Genomic DNA, 17,134 nt, shown 5'->3' with positions numbered 1-17,134 from the left:
CCGCCATGACGCCGCAGTGACGCGCGCGGGCCGCGCCGGGGGGGCGGGGCCGTGCGGCCGTTGGCGGGGCGGGGCCCCGCCGCGTGCCCGCCCCCCCCCTTGCCTGCCCGCCCGCCCGCTCGGCGCTGCCGGGGCCGCTGCGGAGCCTCCGCGAGGGAGACGGGAGAGTCGGCGCCGCTGCTGCCGCCTGGGTGAGCTCGGGGTGCCCCGGGCGCTCGGCGGGAAGCCGAGCCTAGGCATGGGCCTAATCTTCGCCAAGCTGTGGAGCCTCTTCGGTAGCCAAGGTGGGCGCGCGGGCCCGAAGCGGCGGCGGGGTGGGCGGCGAGTGGAGCCCGCGGGGCTGCGGGGGCCGCGGGCAGCCGTGGGGGCTCGGGGCCGGCTCCGCTCGCCGGGCTTCCCCTGAAGGCTCGCCCGGTCAAAAGTTGGGCTTTGCTTTGTGCAGCGCCGTGAGCGCTGGTCCCGCGGCGCCTCATGCTCCGGGTCGCTTTGTTTGAGTTGCCGAGGTGGTCCCTCCTCTCCCCTCCTCCCCGGCCGCGTTAAACACCCAGGAGCCCTTCGGGCGGTGCGCGCCCCGCGTCCGCGGCGGCCCGGGCTGCTGGGGCTGTGCTGGACCGTGACGGTCCCGCTGGGCTTCGCCGAGCCTCCTGTTTAAGTCGGGATCTGTTATTAAAATCGTGTTGTTTTAGTCTTTAATTAAAAGGAAAAGAAGGACGCCAAACATGTAGGGGCCTTCGAGGTAAAGCTCTGTTTGTGTTTTGGCAAAGATGTTGGTTAAATACAGTTAGTGACCCAAGAAAATCAGTTCTCCAGCCAAAAATAAAAAGGTCATAAGGGGATAGTATCGCTTTCCATGCTCTCCTGCCCAGTTCATCCAGCCCTGCAATCACAGCTCATGTTCTAATCCAGAGCTCAGAATTTAGGTCTGCCACCACCTTTACCTCAGATGTTTATCATAAAAGTAGAAAATTATGGTTTATCAGTTAATTTATTTGTTTTAATGATTTTGGTTTACCTAGCCAGCTTTGATTAGAAAATTAAATAGGTAACAGTTACATCATTTTGCCTGCTCCAAGCTCAAGGCCTCAAGGAAAAACAATATAAACAATAAATTCATTAATTGTTCTTTCATCAGGTTTCCAAATGTGAAACTCATTTCCACTTTAAAGTTATTGAAAATGCAGATAAGCCTTTTTTGTGCAATGCTCTGTTGCACGTTTTTGGAGAGAGATACACCTGGTGTACTTTAATAGTTTTCTGCCTGTGATTCCACATAACTCAGTGTAATTCTGTACATACCAAAGCCTCAGTGTGTGTGCACATTAACATCTATGTATCAAACTGTCTTTCATGGGATGGGATTGGGATCCAATCCCAGATCATTGATTTTTCTCATGCATACACCATCCTTCCGCATAATTCCTGAAGTCTTCTGAATTTGTTGCTAATTTCTTGTTTCCCCAAACTGTCAAACCTATTTGGCAAGATCCAATGTTTCCCCTATCCTCCAGAAAAATATTAAGTACCTTTTTTTGTTTTCATCAAGTAGTGCAATCTGCATCTCGTTTTCTTCCGTGAAGTATTCCAAAGACTCCAAAGAGATCTATAAGCAGGGAGGTGATCAGCAGATAACTGGTGGCATTTAGTATTTGCCTCTATAGTAGATTATGATGTCAGTATTTATCTTCAGGAAAACACATTGTCTTGGGTATTGTATATTATTTCCTGGAAGAAAAGTTATTCTTCGTTGTGAGTGACCCTGGCTGGATGCCAGATGCCCACCAAAGCAACTCTATGACTCCCCTCCTCAGCTGGACAGGGGGAGAGAAAATACAGCAAAAGGCTTCTGGATTGAGATAAGGAAAGGGAGATATCACTCACCAGTTCCCATCATGGGCAAAACAGACTCAATTTGTGAAATTAATAGAATTCATCACCAATCAAACCAGAACAGGTTAATGAGAAATAAAACCAGATCTTCTGAACACCTGCTCCCCACTCCTCCCTCTTTTTTTCCCTGGATTAGCTTTATTTTCGGTTCTCTGCCACCTCCCTGAAGGAGGGAACAGGGGCTGTGGTCAGTTCATCACAGATTGTCTCTGCCACTCTTTATTCCTTATGGAGGGGACTGCATCCCCTGTTCCAGTGTGGCATCTCTCCCATAGGAGACAGTCCTCCACGGGCTTCTCCAATGTGTGTTCTTCCCAAGGTCTGCAATTCTTCACTAACTGTTCCAACCCAAGTTCTTTTCACAAGTCCTTCAGGGAGACAGGCCATTCAGGGACAGGCCATTCCAGTCTGGATCCCCCACCAGCTCACAAACCTGCCAGCAAACCTGTTCCAGAGTGGCCTTCTCTCCACAGCTCCACAGGTTGTTGCTGGGATCCTGCTCCAAGATGAGGCTCCAGTGGGGTCACAGCTGCCTTTGGGATCTACCTGCTCTACTGTGGCATCCTCTGTGGGCTGCAGGTGGACCTCTGCTCCCCCATGGACCTCTGGCTGCGGGGCACAGCTGCCTCACCATGGGCTGCAGGTGGATCCCTGACACCTGCAGCACCTCCTCCCCCTCCTTCTGCACCAACCTTGGAGTCAGCAGAGTTGTTTCTCTCATGTATTCTCACTGCTTTTTTCTCTGTCCTTAATTTCTCCTGTGCAATAACTTTTTCTCATCTTAAATATGTTATCCCAGAGGCATTACACTCGTTGCTGGTGGCCTTGGCTGGCATTGGTTGGATACACATTGGAGAAGTTTCTAGGAGTTTCTCAGAAAACACTGTGTAGCCCTCTCCACTATCAAAACCTCACATTGCAAACCTAATACATTCATATATTTAAATGGTTAATGAAATATTAGTCTCACAGTTAAATAGATGAGATAATATCATGAAATATTTACTCTTTGGCATTTATCCCAATAAGAAACTTTAGGACGTGTCCTGATCGTGGTTTAGTGCTGGATTTGTCTTTTGTTTCGTTTTTGATTTGTTTCGGGTTGGGTTTTTTTGGGGTTTTTTTGCCTCCTCTTTTTGTGTTATCACAGAAAAGAAAGTGAGTTTCTTTTCATGGCTAAAACTAAAATTTCATTCTAGAAAATTTGCTTCAAACATAAATTTTTGATCTAATGGGAAATTATTCTCCAACAACACAACTGTATGCTCTAAATAATATCATTACTAATAATAAAGCATACTGATTTCTGAGTTGATTTTGGTTGCTCTTGTAATTACATCAAATCTTGATAGTTCCTTGTAGAATTCACAGGCTGTCCTAGGAAGTTTGGGCAGATTAGCACAGTAACTTACACTGATTTTGGCTGTACAGAGGGAGTATTCCAAAGATGCAAATAGGGTCTGCTGTGTGAGGTATCATTTCTCATGGCTGCTGAAAGTTGTGTGATAGCCTGCAGCACTTGGCAAAAAGAAAGGTGAAACTAAGAAAATATTTGAAAGTTCCATCTCCATTCCGTCAGGTAGAGCATGGAGGATGAGGTGTGTCTAAGTCTTTCAGCTCTCAACACATATTGTCTCATAATCAAGTAGTAATTGAACAATGTGAACTGGAGATACTCATAAACAGTTGGCTTTAAAATGAACTTTTGTCATTTTTCTAGGTGACTTTCTAATGGCTTCGTGATAATTTTTCCCTTTTTTGTAAATTGAGAAAAAAAACATTACTCAAGTATTGTTTTATTTAAAATATCATTCTTTGCAGCCATTTAAAGCCTAGTTGCTAAATTACATAAGTTCAGTTGAATTTACTTTTGGTAACTTACTTTCAGAAGTTTTAAAAAAATCAGACTCCAAAAATGACCTGCCAAAGCTCCAGAAATGCTGAAGCTATGATTCAGTAGACAAGTGCACATTCTTCTAAGCAACATGTGGTTGTGTGGATAGATGGTGGAGCCATTAAGTTAGTGCCTTTGTTAATGCATGTCTGAGTAAAACTTGCTTGACTTATCATTTCATCAGTATTACCAAGATAGCTCTTAATTAAACTGTGGGTTAAAAATAGAAGTGAATGTCAGCAACCCTGATAAAGATAAATGACTGTTATCAAGACCTTATTTTTTTATGTGGTATATAGAGTTCTTTGAGAAGCTCACAAATCTGGGGTTTACTTATTTTTGGAATGGTAATTATCCAGCATCTTACAGGTTGCTCTGAATAATTGCTACAGTTACTAAAAAATTGCTTTAAGAAAAGTAATGGTAAGCTCTAATTCAAGATAATTGAACTTTTGTAACTCTAAAATTTATTTCACTTAGCCTTACTGGCAGTTCCTAGTCAGGTTAGGAGAAGCCATTATCTGAAAATCCAAATGGTTTTTGGTTCCTCTGACTACTAAAAGTTATTGACAGCTTCTCTACTTCCTTGTAATCAAATCTGGGGATACAAAATGTATTTTAGCAGTTCTTTTGTGCTTAAGAGAAGACTCTATATTAGCTGTTAATGTGCAAATGAGTCTTTGTGTTGAAACCTTTTTGACCTCCAGAACTATGCTATTCCTCCTGCCTTCTTTCTAGCATACTTCTATCTGCATTCTGTCTTCAACTCTGAGACCTCCAAGGCTGTTGCTCTTTGGAACCAGATGAGCATTTTGTTTCACAGCTTGAAATCTATTGGTACTCATTCAGTAGTCATTTCTTTCAAATATGTTAGAAGTCTCATCATTAAAGTATTTAGAATTTTTTTTACTTTTATTTTTATCTTTTGCAAAGCAGAGAAAAAGGCATGTTGGGAGAATTGAATCTTCAGTTTTGGGCCCTTTTATCATAGAGAAATATAGATGAGTAAGGAAGAAAAGAGCATATTATGTCTTTCTTCTAACATCTGCCAGAAGATAATCTTCACTGTCCTGTGTTTTTGTAATGCTAAACTGCCACAGATTTTTTTAAACCATATTACATATCAGTTTTCTTTAACGGTGTGCTAGAAATGGTTGATGAAACCAAGTCCTTGGATTCTTTTAAGGAGTAGTCTAATACTGTCTTTTGTTTTTTTCCCCTGCATATGCCTACTTCTACTTTCCCCATCTTCCCTCCCTTTTCCTACATGATTAATAAAGACTCTTCTGCTCGCTCAACTTTGTTATGGATTTTCTTCTTCTTTTGCCAAGAACATGGTGGACTGGGAAGATATTCATAAATACAACCTAAACTGAGTTTGAGTACCAGCCAGTGAAAGGGAGAAACTTGGGTTAGTCTGTAAGTACAGAACACAAATAAATCACTGCCTATGATTTACCCAGTAGTGGTCCTTCCTCCTAAATGTGGCATCTGTCTTCTCCTAGTTACTCTTGTAAACAAGTAGCTGTCATGCTAAAATTCTGTTCTTAGTTTGGTAGTTTTTAAGCTCACATGTTGTTCCTCTAATAGACATCTATGTGTAAATTTTTTGTTTTCATCAAACTAGACAGAAATTCAATTTTTGAATATGTTTGTAAGTGAAGAGTTTCCATTACTATAGTTCTGGAATCTGCTACTTGTATGAAATATCCATGATTTCATCTTACAATTTTCATGCCAAGATCACTATTAATTGACACTTGTGTGACTGTTTATTGTTTGTGCTCATTCAATCACTGTATGAAGCACCATCTGACTATGAAGTAACACAGATAAGGTGTGCCTTTTTTTTCCCAGTTAGTGTTGGACCATTCACACTTCAGTGGCTTTCAAAAGCAGCCATCTCAATGGAGTTTTTCTCGTCATTACTTAGTGTGATGTTGTATCATCCAGCCCTCCAATCATTTGTGCCTAAGATGAGGTGTTCTGATAAGATGAGAGAGCAGTGTAATGCCTGACTGGAATTTCTTTTCTTTCTTGAAAATAACTTAAACAGAATGCTGCAAAAGTAGAATCATCTTCCTGGCAATAGTTGGCAACATGTTTGGTTTGAAAAAAACGGGAGGGCATTTCTGTGTTTGGACCTTTGAAAGCTCTCTACATTTAATTATATTTGAGGAAGAGATGGGCAGTCAAGGTACTAGGCATTATTTATTAGCCTTGAAAGTAGAGATAATTTCATACTATTTATGTATTGGGAAAGGTTATTAATTACTGATTCTGCTGTTAGTGGTGCTAAAAGTACTCCTGCATTTACAGTCAAGAAATGTTCTTTTCTTAGCATGTGTTTACAGGATGCAGTAGTAGGGGAGCTGGCACAGGGAAATACATTTTACCATCTGTTATGATCCTGTTGCACAGCAAAACTTACAAAAGTTTTGAAGAAAATACTTTATTCCAGTAATATTCAGTATAAAAAGACCTAGGTTACTATATATAAATAGATTTTTAACCAAAATGCTTCAATTTTTCCTTAAACCACCTACTTTTGGGGGGAAAAAAACATCAATTTGATACTTTCAATAGATCTTCTGATGTACTAACTTGTTTGATCCTGTAGATCAAGTGTGGTATTTTGTAGGAAATCTTTTAACTGTGAACCATGTTTTGCTTTGAAATAAGTGCCCTAGAATTGTAGATATTATCTCTTTAAAAGTGAGCTTGTTCACAGAGTTTTTATGTATCCATTTGCAAATTTTTCACTCTCAAGTGGTTTGCTTATTTTTGTCAGTAATTGGATCAGTATGCTGTAGCTTCACACATGTAGCAAAAGAACCACCATTCTAAGTGGCTGTGATACTGGATTTGAAATTCCAAGAGGAATTATTTACAGAGAAGCATATAAATTCTGGAGGACTTTTTTACTGATTTTGTTTGGTTGGTTGATTTCTGTTTTGTCTCCCCTGTGCCTGGAAACAAACAGTATAGCAGCAATTGCGAGATCACTATTTTGGATGTTGGACTTTACAGCAGGTTGGGGCAGATGATTTCTCCTTTGTGCTCAGCACTGATGAGGCCTCACCTGGAGTACCACGTCTGGGGTCCTCAGTACAAGAGAGTCATGGGCATACTTGGGAGAGTCCAGTGATGGGCTGCAGGGGTGATGAGGTACTGGAGCATCTCACAGATGAGAAAAAGAGGTGCAAAGAGGGCAGAGCCAGACTTGTCTTAGTGGTGCCCAATCACAGGACTGGGCAGTGGGCACAAAGTGAAACACACAAGTTCCCTCTGAACATCAGGAAACACTTTTTCACTGTGAGGGTCACTGAGCAATAACCCAGGCTGTCCAGGGAGGCTGTGGAGTTTCCATCTTGGATATATTAAAACCCTGTCTGAACATGGTCCTATGCCACTGGCTCTGTGGGCCTGGTTCAGCAAAGAGGTTCAACCAGATGACCTCCAGAAGTGTCTTCCAGCCTTGACCATTCTATCATTCTGTGACTTCTCAGTTCAAAAGTTGCAAAATTAGAATCTGTGGCCTATTCAAAATACAGTTTCCTCTTAGATTTTACTGTGTGAATAATGGTGGTACCTTAATAAATGGTTATTATTGATCCTTGAAAGTTAGGGTAATACCTTTTGCAGTCTTTGGATATTGCTGGTGTTCTTAGCATGATACACTGCTATGGATTATATTTTTTCATTTTCCTTTTCTTTCTAAAACTAGATGTTGTAGATTAAGTAATCACTAGTAACCATACCTTTATTAGATTTCCAATGCTGGCTTTTCCTGAGGCTGGGGTCTCAAGAGAAGATGGGTCTTAGTTCGGTGTTTTTTCTGTCCTGAAGTCACCACTAATCTGTGTAAGGTGTTGATATAAAGGAGACAAGCAGTTGCATTCTTCAAGTAAGGGAGAGTGATTAACCAGAATTATAATTATTGCTGTTTCACTAATTTATTTTTGTCTTCTTCTTCTTTTTTCTTTTTTAAAATTTTTTATTTTTAATATGCAGAGCACAAAGTAATCATAGTGGGACTTGATAATGCTGGAAAGACTACTATTCTTTACCAGTTGTAAGTATACAAACTCTTTGTTTTTCTGTTTGTATTTTTTTACTTGTCACTGTTTAATCTTTGAAAATTCAGCTTTGTAACCTGGTGTAATCTCTCTGGGATTCTAGATCACAATTTGTACATTCATGGAATGAGTTACAACAGAGTAAATGTTTAAAGGATAAGTGAAGGAACTGCTGTGCTTTAAAACTGAACTATAAATTGATAACAAATTTGTACATCCAAGCACAAAGTAAACTGCAATTTTTTTTCCCATGAAAGCCTGTCTGAATTTGTATTCATAAAAATAATCCTGTTTCTAGTAATTGCAGAAAAGAACATGATTTTTAAATTAATGGAAATTCCAGCCATGCTTCAAAAATCTGAAAAGGTTTCCAAACGTTTCTTAATTCCAGTGTCTAAAATTTGTGATAGAGAATTCCTAAAAATAATATTTCAGCTTTCCCAGATCCTACCTTACTCATTTTCAATAGCATCATTGCACCCAAATCTTGGCAGCATTACAAGAATATCCATAATAAATTCAAGAGTGTTGTCAGGAGCATAATTACTATTGTAATTGTGGAAAAGGAGGAGAGTATAGATAAATTAATATCCTTATATTTGGATAGTAAAGCAGCATAGTATGCTTTCTAAAAAGATTTTCTATTTGTGAGCATTTTGAGCAAGCTTAAAGGGGGAACTGAGAAATCTTCAGCTATGTAACCAAACAGTCCTTTGAGATTTAATATCTAGTTACTAAGTAGAGTGCTTTGATACAATTATATTCTGATTTTTATTTTGCACAGTTTAGTGGTTTTGTGTTTGGCATCTTTAGAATGGCAGCTCCTGCTTTAAAACAAATGCATTTTAAGTGTCTGTTAATGATATTACTTTAGAAAGACAGTCCTCTATAGCACTTCACCATTTGTTATGCCTTTTATGTACTTATTTTTCCTTGCTGTTTTCTTTAAGCATGACTACAGTCACTGCTTTCTAAAGTTCAAATGTATAGCTTTTTTAAAATATGCCTGATTTTTAAATATTTTTTGTCAGTTACACATATTTACTTTTTTACAACAAAATTGTGATAACTGAACTCTAACAAGCCTTGTGGATTTTGCTGACTGATCTTTATGGTGTGATATTGTTTTCTTTAGTTTAATGAATGAAGTGGTTCATACTTCTCCAACCATAGGAAGCAATGTAGAAGAAATAGTGGTGAAAAACACTCATTTCTTAATGTGGGATATTGGAGGACAAGAATCATTACGGTCATCGTGGAATACCTATTATTCAAACACAGAGGTATGAGAAGATGATTTGAAATCTGCAAATTGAATAAGTTTGCTTGAAATTATATTTATTTATTAGGAATATTTATAGATTTTTGTAGAGATTGCAGCTGTATTGTTTTTAGATTCTAATAAGGGAGAATAAATCCAAAAAGTGTGAGGTATCTCTGGTATGCAGCCATTTTTCTGGTAATATTTGAAGTATTTTTTCTGTATACTTTACTGTAGTGTTATTTGATCTGTGCTATAAACTGTGAAGTTAGATTTTTCCTAGGCAATCAAATGATAATGAAATGCATTTTAGATCAGATTTTTGCTTGCTTTTTTTTAATAGACTAAAAAGAAAATTTTGAAATGTAACTTGAAAATTTTGTGATGATTTGCAGTGGTCAACTGGACTTCTGTACATCCAGTCTGAAATGGTTTTGAAATAATGATATTTAGGAGGAAATGAGGAAACAAGGAATAAGGAATAAAGGAATGAAACTTTATCTAAGCCTAGGCAGCAGTATTTAAACAGCTCATCAGCTCATAGCTTTTATCCAGAGGAGGAAGGAAAGTCTTGCTGTGCACTACTCGTGAGGTACTGGCAGAGCTGCTGTTGCTGGAAAGGTTGGAGAAGAATTCAGCAACAGTTGACTTGTGGGGTTTGTTTTTTGTGGCAGTCTTTTTGAGGCCAAGAGGTTATCAATACAAAAAGGCACATATAATCTCTGAGGACTCTTTTTGAGACATCTCCACTGATGTAAAATATTCTAGACTTCATTTCTTACCATTTCTACTAAAAGCAGAGACCTCTTCTAGATATTACTCATTATATAAGATTCCATCCTCTTGTAAAATCAGGGTTTTTATCTCTTCCTTTTTCTTTATCTCTTCCTATGCTCTTGAAGAGAGGTGAGATCAGTGATCCATCCTAGATCTACTGTAAGCCTGATAATGACATCTCAAACTTCATCTCTAGTATTTTAGACTAATTTTTTATGTTATCTGGAGAAGTGCAGCTACATCTAAGAAACACGTGAAGATAAAGAGACTTCTACCAGCATTATCTGGTATAGAGCAATTAGAGCAATAAGTTCTTGGCATTTATCCCTTTAGTATCAGATTTTGGAATTTGGAAAGATGCATATATTATTTTTCTGATACTTTTGGGATGTTTTTCGTATTCTGTCTAGCAAGTGTTTGAAATCCAGTGCCTTGTAGTACTTGGAAAGAAGAACTTTCCCTTTACTTAGAAGCTTTGTCTGCTGGAAGCAGTTGAGGAAGAAAAGAGATCTGTTTACTATGCTAATCCTAGCCTCCCTCATATGAATAATTCTATTACTGTTCCACCTCATCTGCTAGGCATCTCAAAGTCACAGCAGCATTAAATTGACTAAGGTTTTCATACTTCGTGGTCATTTTTAGTGGCTAATGAATCACTTTAATTTTATAAAGCAAAGTGATTTGGAGAATATGTTAGAGAATTATAGCAGTGATTTCTAATTCTCCTTTTTTGCTACTCTCTTTCCTCTCTTTTGTCACTTTCTCTTTTCTGGTGTCCTCTGAAAGTGTCTGTCTCTTCTGTAGGAAGACTAATGGTAGTGGTCTCTTGAAATTGTGCTTTCTGTAATTTGTAGTTTTTATTTACATTTTATAATGTTGGTGTTTTTCCCTAGTTCATCATTCTGGTTGTTGACAGCATTGATAGAGAGCGACTTTCTATTACAAAAGAAGAACTTTATAGAATGCTGGCTCATGAGGTATGGTGGGGAGTTGGGAAAATAGTTCTGTTGAGAACAGTTAAATAACATTTCATGTTTCCTATGTTAACAAAAATAATGCCATCAGAAAAAAAAATTAGAATAAGTGTGCATTCATGTTGATCACATTTTAAAACCATGTAAGTTATAAATAAGGAGAAAAATTATTATGAAGCACCCTTCTAATAGGACTTGCTTGATTGTAATCAAATCAATCTTTACTTTGCAAATTTTGAACTTATAAAATATGTTATGCTTCATATTAATGTAACTGGGTATTGTTGTCCTTTACCACTGACTAGTTCAGTTAAATGGCTGAAATTTCAAGAAACTTTTTTTTTTTAGCTTTTATTTTAGAGAAATGAAATTGCCTACCTTTTTTTGTTTGTTCTAATCCTGTTCCTTAAAATTAAGGAGTATATATCATACTATGGGAAAATTAATTTTAGTTCATTTTCCTTCAGAATTGTTTATTTGTATTTTTATTAAATGTTGGCCTAGGGACTGTTCAGCCTTGAGTCAACTCACTCAAACATCCTAAATTAACTTGTACATTTGCTTAGGTAAAATATGTTAAAACCTTTTGTGATCACTCTGAAGCTGAATTGAGGTTGTTTTAAATCCAAATATTCTCCTTCATTTTTGAAAGAAAAAGATTTAGTACAGTACAAGTAATCATTTTGAGTTAACTTCTCTCAGAGACTTGTGTTTCACATAAGTGAGTTTTTGCTTTGCAGTTTAATGTTAGATGTAGTTTGGGTCTAATAGCAAGGAGTAAATTCACTACCAAAAAAGGTGGAAAAAATACTTCTTGTGCTGAAGTTTTCCCATGTAGTTTTTTGGTTTCCAGTCTCAAACTCTTTAAAAAATTGTGATCTACCATCTTTTGAAATCAGTTGGTAGGCCTAGACTGGGCTACCTGTAGGGTTGAATTTTCAGCTGTAGATCATAAAGCTTTGTTGTTTTCTGGTTTTTTTCTATTGGTGGAAAAATACTCTCAAAATTTAACATGCATTGAAGTGTATTGAACACTTTTAGTTGCAACTGTCAGCTTCCTGAGTATTAAATGTCTTTACTCTTCTGCTCTTTTAAAGCCATACATTCTAGTTCTTATCTGTTTTGAATGCTAAATTCTATGCTGAAGCAAAACCATTCTAATTAGTTATTAAAGCTGATGCAGCATTATTAAAATTCCCTTTTTGGAACACTAGGGTTAAACTTTTAGTAATTTGGAAAGCCTTCTTAAATTATAACTGCTTTAATCAATACAGAACTTTTTAATGAAGTTGAAGGAATTTCAAGGGACTGGTATCTAGCAGACTTTTCTATTTGAATAGTGGTTTTTGTATTGTATGGGACTTGCAGTACTTAACCAGAAATAATTCCACTGGCTGAGTGGTTTGGAGCATTATAAAATGTATTTTGACAAGACTTTCATTAGTTACGTATGAACATGTGGTCAACACCAAACAATTTGATTCCCTGTGGTGGTGAACACTTCTGGATAAATTAGTTTTTTAGTCTTACTGTAACAAATATTTCATGTAGTAAGACAGTTAAAACTCCACACTCCAGTGTAATTGTTGATTAGCTTGGATACAGTTCTTTGAACAAATGAAGTTAGCACAATAGCCTTTTAGCTCTGTGTAGTAACTGAGTCCTCTGAATCATTCCCAGGATTTACGGAAGGCTGCAGTTCTCATCTTTGCAAACAAGCAGGACATGAAAGGCTGCATGACGGCTGCCGAGATATCCGCGTACCTCACCCTCAGCTCCATAAAGGATCACCCGTGGCACATCCAGTCCTGCTGTGCTCTGACAGGAGAGGGGTAAGTGCTTGCTGCTTACTAGGGCAGTTCCTGGTCAATGAGGATACTGATTTAGAAGCCTGCTGACACCAAAGTGCATTTTTGAAAGTTCTGAACTTTGCTGTCAGAGGGATATTTTGAATTTTTCTTTTTTGCAATTGAACCTTGTGCTCCAAATTCATATGAACGTCTTCCATTTGTTGTTAAAAACCCCAAACCAAAAACCAAACACCACCCCTCCACCTAAGTATGCAGCTGTTGACATAGCTGTCTACTCTCTCTGTGCTACTCTCTTACTCTTGTGTGTCCTTCTGTATTTGAAGAAATAAGCTACTGTGCTCTTCCTTTATATTCTAAACTACAGAAAGCTTCTAAGCTGGGAGGTTGAGGTGTTCAGGGTTTTTTTGGTTGGTTGGCTTTTTTGATTAGCATTGAAACATAGTTTTTGATGAAAAGTTACATAGATCTGTCATAAAACAATTTTTTTACCAATATTAAACTTTGTTTATATCTAGTTAATGTTGCTAATTTTGAAATTTGCATACCTTACACTAACAATTACTAAAATGGAATGCTGGGCTAGCCTTAGATCCTTAGTCTGTAAATATAAAAAAATAAAATTTGGATTTTTGGATACCTTCTATCAAGTTGGATAATGTCTTGCTTGTATCGTGTGAAGTGTGCTAATTTTTCATCTTGGTTTTTAAAGCAGTCTTGTAATGTGTGGTATTTAGGGGTTTTTTTAGCTGTGTCGTACAACCTTTACAATACTGTGGTCTTGTGACATCAAAACCAGTGAATCCAACTGTGTATTTAGAAAGGGAGAGCATCTACCTCACTTTCTAGCATGAAGTATTGTCTAATGTCATGGAGATGTCTTGTAGAGTGAATGGTGGCATTAACTTCCTTAAGGTGAAATGTGTTAGTGAGAAGCAAGTGGGGGGTTTTTTATGGGGTGGTTGTATTTCGGTCTAAGAGTTAACTCTACTTTCCTTCTACCAGTTTTGCTAAAGTTACTTTTGAGTACACAGTTTATGGACTAACTAAGATCTTCAACCAAATGTCAAATGTTCCTTGACATTTGAAGGAAAATAATAATTAATAAGTATGAGGTTTAGTTTAGAAACAAGAAGTGGCCATCCTAGGCCGCTTCTTTTGTACTGTAAAACAAAAAGCGAAGAATATTTAGAATACTTTATGACAGTAGTGACATGAACTTAGAAAAAACATTCCTAGAGTTAAGATAGCTGAGCTGAGTCTTCCTTGAGAAAATCTGACCAGAATCTGCGGCGGGGGATCAACTTGATGTGAGTGAAGCTAGCATTATTGGATAGCTAAACACTGATTTACTGGACAAAGGTAAAGCTCAAAGGGATATAAATTAGGTAACTAGATCCCTGGAAAATCAAGGGAAAATCTATCTTCTGAAATGGAAGACTTTTAAATAGAGATGCAAATTGGGTTAGGAAGCAGATTAGATCCCATGCAGTCTTAGTATTCAATATAAACATACTTTTAATTTTGTAATATAATTTTGATATACTGTCTTTTCATGAAACAATTCAGTCTGGATAACCTGCCCTTTATCTTTTAATATTAGTATGTATAGGTCTAGCTTTCTGTTGAGCAAGAAAAACTTTTTTCTTTTCATGTACTTGCAAGTAAGCATTTAAGGATAGTGTCTTTTAGGTTTACAAGGAGAAAAAAATTTGAAGTACTGCCAAGCTTCAATAATATAGAATGCTTGACCATTTTCATGTGGCTAAAGCCTAAGTAGACTTAGTTTAAAACACTGGTTACTCTCTTCAGCTTTCAATCCCATTTCCAGTTGATTTAATTTATTTTAAGTAGCTGTTTTTACACATAAAAACAAGTAGAAAATACCTTCAAGATGCTGGAATAGAACTTGTACCAAGTATAACATCTCTTATCTTTCAGATTATGCCAAGGCTTGGAGTGGATGACTTCCCGTATTGGAGTGAGATAGCTTTTTTTTTTTGCCTTTTTTTTTCTTTTTTTTTTTTCTTTTTTTTGTTATTCCTCCAAAAGAAGAGACTTCTATTTATCCTGTGAACATGTACATTTTTCTGTACTTTTGGCTGCTGAGGCAGTGACCAATGTTTAATTTATATCAGCCAACCTCTAAGCTGTGCTTGAATCAAGCGCAGTTGAACTGAAACACAAAAGTATTTTCTTAACTTTTTTTAATACACTAATCTTCAACTGGATGAACATATATGAATCTGTTTTTAAGCATTGAAATTCCTCTGAATATGAATTCTAACTTTTTCAATGATAGCTTTTTAAAATCTCTTTTGTCATTGTCAATATTTCATATTTCCTCTTTCTAAATAGTTGTATAACTTACTAACATAAATGAGCACATTTTATTTAATAATTAAAAATAGTGTTTAGGTTAACTTTACTCTGCCATAGCTTTAACCTCAAAGGATAACCATATCTCCAGCTGGACTTCCTGGAATGTTAGTAGAGTTCTAGTCAGCACGAGAATTAATAGTTATGAATGCAAATTTTTAAGTGCTTAATGAACTAGTTATAGTTAATATTGTGGTGGCTTTCAATCTGATATACAATGGAACTTCTGCCTTAAAAGAAATCTGTTTCAGTCTCAGTTTCTCTGGTATGTAGTTCTAGGACATTCTTATATTCTTCTACTTGAAGGTACATCTCTGTACAGTGCATAAAAATATTATTACTAAGTGCTGGTGTAGTCATTTAGAACTTGAATAACTTTTCAAAGATAAATGGGTAATTAAATTTGGAATCACAGCAGCCAGTGTTATGTGTAGACTTGCTGTATTCTGTTAAAATTTTAAATTCTGTATACATGAGCCTTCCTCACCTTTTAGTGAGAGTGCTGTTTTCTAAATGAATACAAAATCAAAAGGGAAGCCAGATCTATAAAAAAAACAAAACCATGGTGCTGTATCTGTAGACTTCAGAGTGAAGCTAATCTTGACATTTATTTATCTACTATCATACATGTTTTCAGATTCTGTTACAGAGAAATTATTTTGCCTTCATTTTTGTTTTTGGTCTTATTTGCACAAGCAGAGAACTTTTGACAGTGTTTGAGTTAGGTTCCTTCACCTGAAACTTGAAAGACAGGTGGTGAAAGAGTGGACCCAGTAACTATTACTTCAATTTGAAGGGAATTAAGTTAAATCTAAAGATAATCTAAAGATATGGAGTTAATTGAGAACATTAAGTATCAAATAAACCTAACCACCAGTCCCCCAGAAAACCCCACATGAGGATTAAAAAAACCAAAACCAACAAATCAAAACCGATAGTGGACACCCAGTTCCTAGCAAAGTCCCAGCAGCAGTCAGGTACCCAGCCTATCTAAATGCTTGGCAGGTTTTCCAGAAGCATCATTCTGCACTTCTGCATGCCTAAAAGCCACATGGAGTTTGGTTACCTGAACTGTTTTGCAAACTGACTGTAGGCCTTTGATGACAAAATATTTTTGTTTAATCTTGTTTTGAAAATTTAAGCACACTGAATTTTCTTTAATAAAATTTTAAGCTTTGTAAATTTCAATTTGCTTCCATTTTATTTAAATAAAACTTAATGAAAGTTTAAAAGTATCAGCAAATATATTGTTGTAAGTGTTGGAAAGACTTTGAATACATGTGGAAACAGTGATTGGTTGAATGAAGTTGTGTATTATTGCCAGTTAGAAAAAGTCACATTTAGGACTACATTGAGTGTCAAGTCAAAATGTTCAGAAAATAATTAAAGTCAGCAAAAAGTATTGTATAAAGAAAAAAGATGAATGCAAGGCAAGGTTAAAATCGATATTAAAGCTGCTTGCTGTGATGTTCAGCTGTTTTAATGTGTGAAAATAAGATTTGTTTTGCTCTTAAGGAAGCAAATTATAAAGGAAAAAAATAAAATGATAGTATGAATGACGTTTCTTGTTTGGTGACTTAAAAATAAACCTGAAAATAAATTTAAATTGCAAACTGAAATTATATTATTCAGAATGTAGTCCTGAATACTTAAAGAGAGCACTAGCTAGTTATATTGCCCTTTTGGTTTTTTTTTAAAGGTATGATTTTGTATTTAATGCTTTCTAGCTAAAACCATTTGTAAATCTATAGTTTGATTACTAAATCCAGTCTTACCTGAGGTAATACAGATAGCTTTGATTAGGAAGAAATGGTCTGGTTGTAGACATTAGAATATCAGAATAATGGATGTTTCTTTTAATTTGTTAGCACTCAAGACCTTTGAGTATCTTTACAGAATAAAGCATTCCTAACAAGTGCTATGATTGTTATCACCTATCTACTTCATTTTCTGCAACAGTTTTCCATTGATGATACTGGTTTGTTCACAGCACTATTGCTGTGATTTTTTTTACCATTTTTTTTTTGGGGAAAAACGCCTTGGTATGGAATTTTGGGGAGGCTATTTTTAATAAC

The 17,134-nt window shown here is 36.9% G+C and overlaps 1 protein-coding gene across 2 annotated transcripts; it reads left to right on the top strand.

Moving 5' to 3' along the window:
- Nucleotides 1-46: 46 nt before the first annotated feature.
- Nucleotides 47-16,618, top strand: ARL5B (ARF like GTPase 5B). Of its 2 annotated transcripts, XM_071428881.1 has the most exons (7): nucleotides 47-284; nucleotides 5,062-5,200; nucleotides 7,796-7,856; nucleotides 8,996-9,143; nucleotides 10,792-10,875; nucleotides 12,553-12,704; nucleotides 14,622-16,618. In XM_071428881.1, the coding sequence occupies exons 4-7, from the start codon at nucleotides 9,000-9,002 to the stop codon at nucleotides 14,668-14,670; spliced, it is 429 nt and encodes a 142-aa protein (XP_071284982.1). In that variant the 5' UTR covers nucleotides 47-284; nucleotides 5,062-5,200; nucleotides 7,796-7,856; nucleotides 8,996-8,999; the 3' UTR covers nucleotides 14,671-16,618. The 2 variants fall into 2 exon arrangements, with proteins under 2 accessions (XP_071284982.1, XP_071284980.1); XM_071428879.1 differs by lacking the exon at nucleotides 5,062-5,200 and having other exon boundaries at nucleotides 50-284.
- Nucleotides 16,619-17,134: the final 516 nt, after the last annotated feature.

Source organism: Agelaius tricolor, unplaced genomic scaffold, assembly GCF_023055355.1.
Source record: "Agelaius tricolor isolate 1412-34295 unplaced genomic scaffold, bAgeTri1.0.p SCAF_6, whole genome shotgun sequence".
NCBI classification, from domain to species: domain Eukaryota; kingdom Metazoa; phylum Chordata; class Aves; order Passeriformes; family Icteridae; genus Agelaius; species Agelaius tricolor.
Note: the sequence above shows the minus strand (reverse complement) of the source record. Positions and strands in the feature narration are given on the sequence as shown.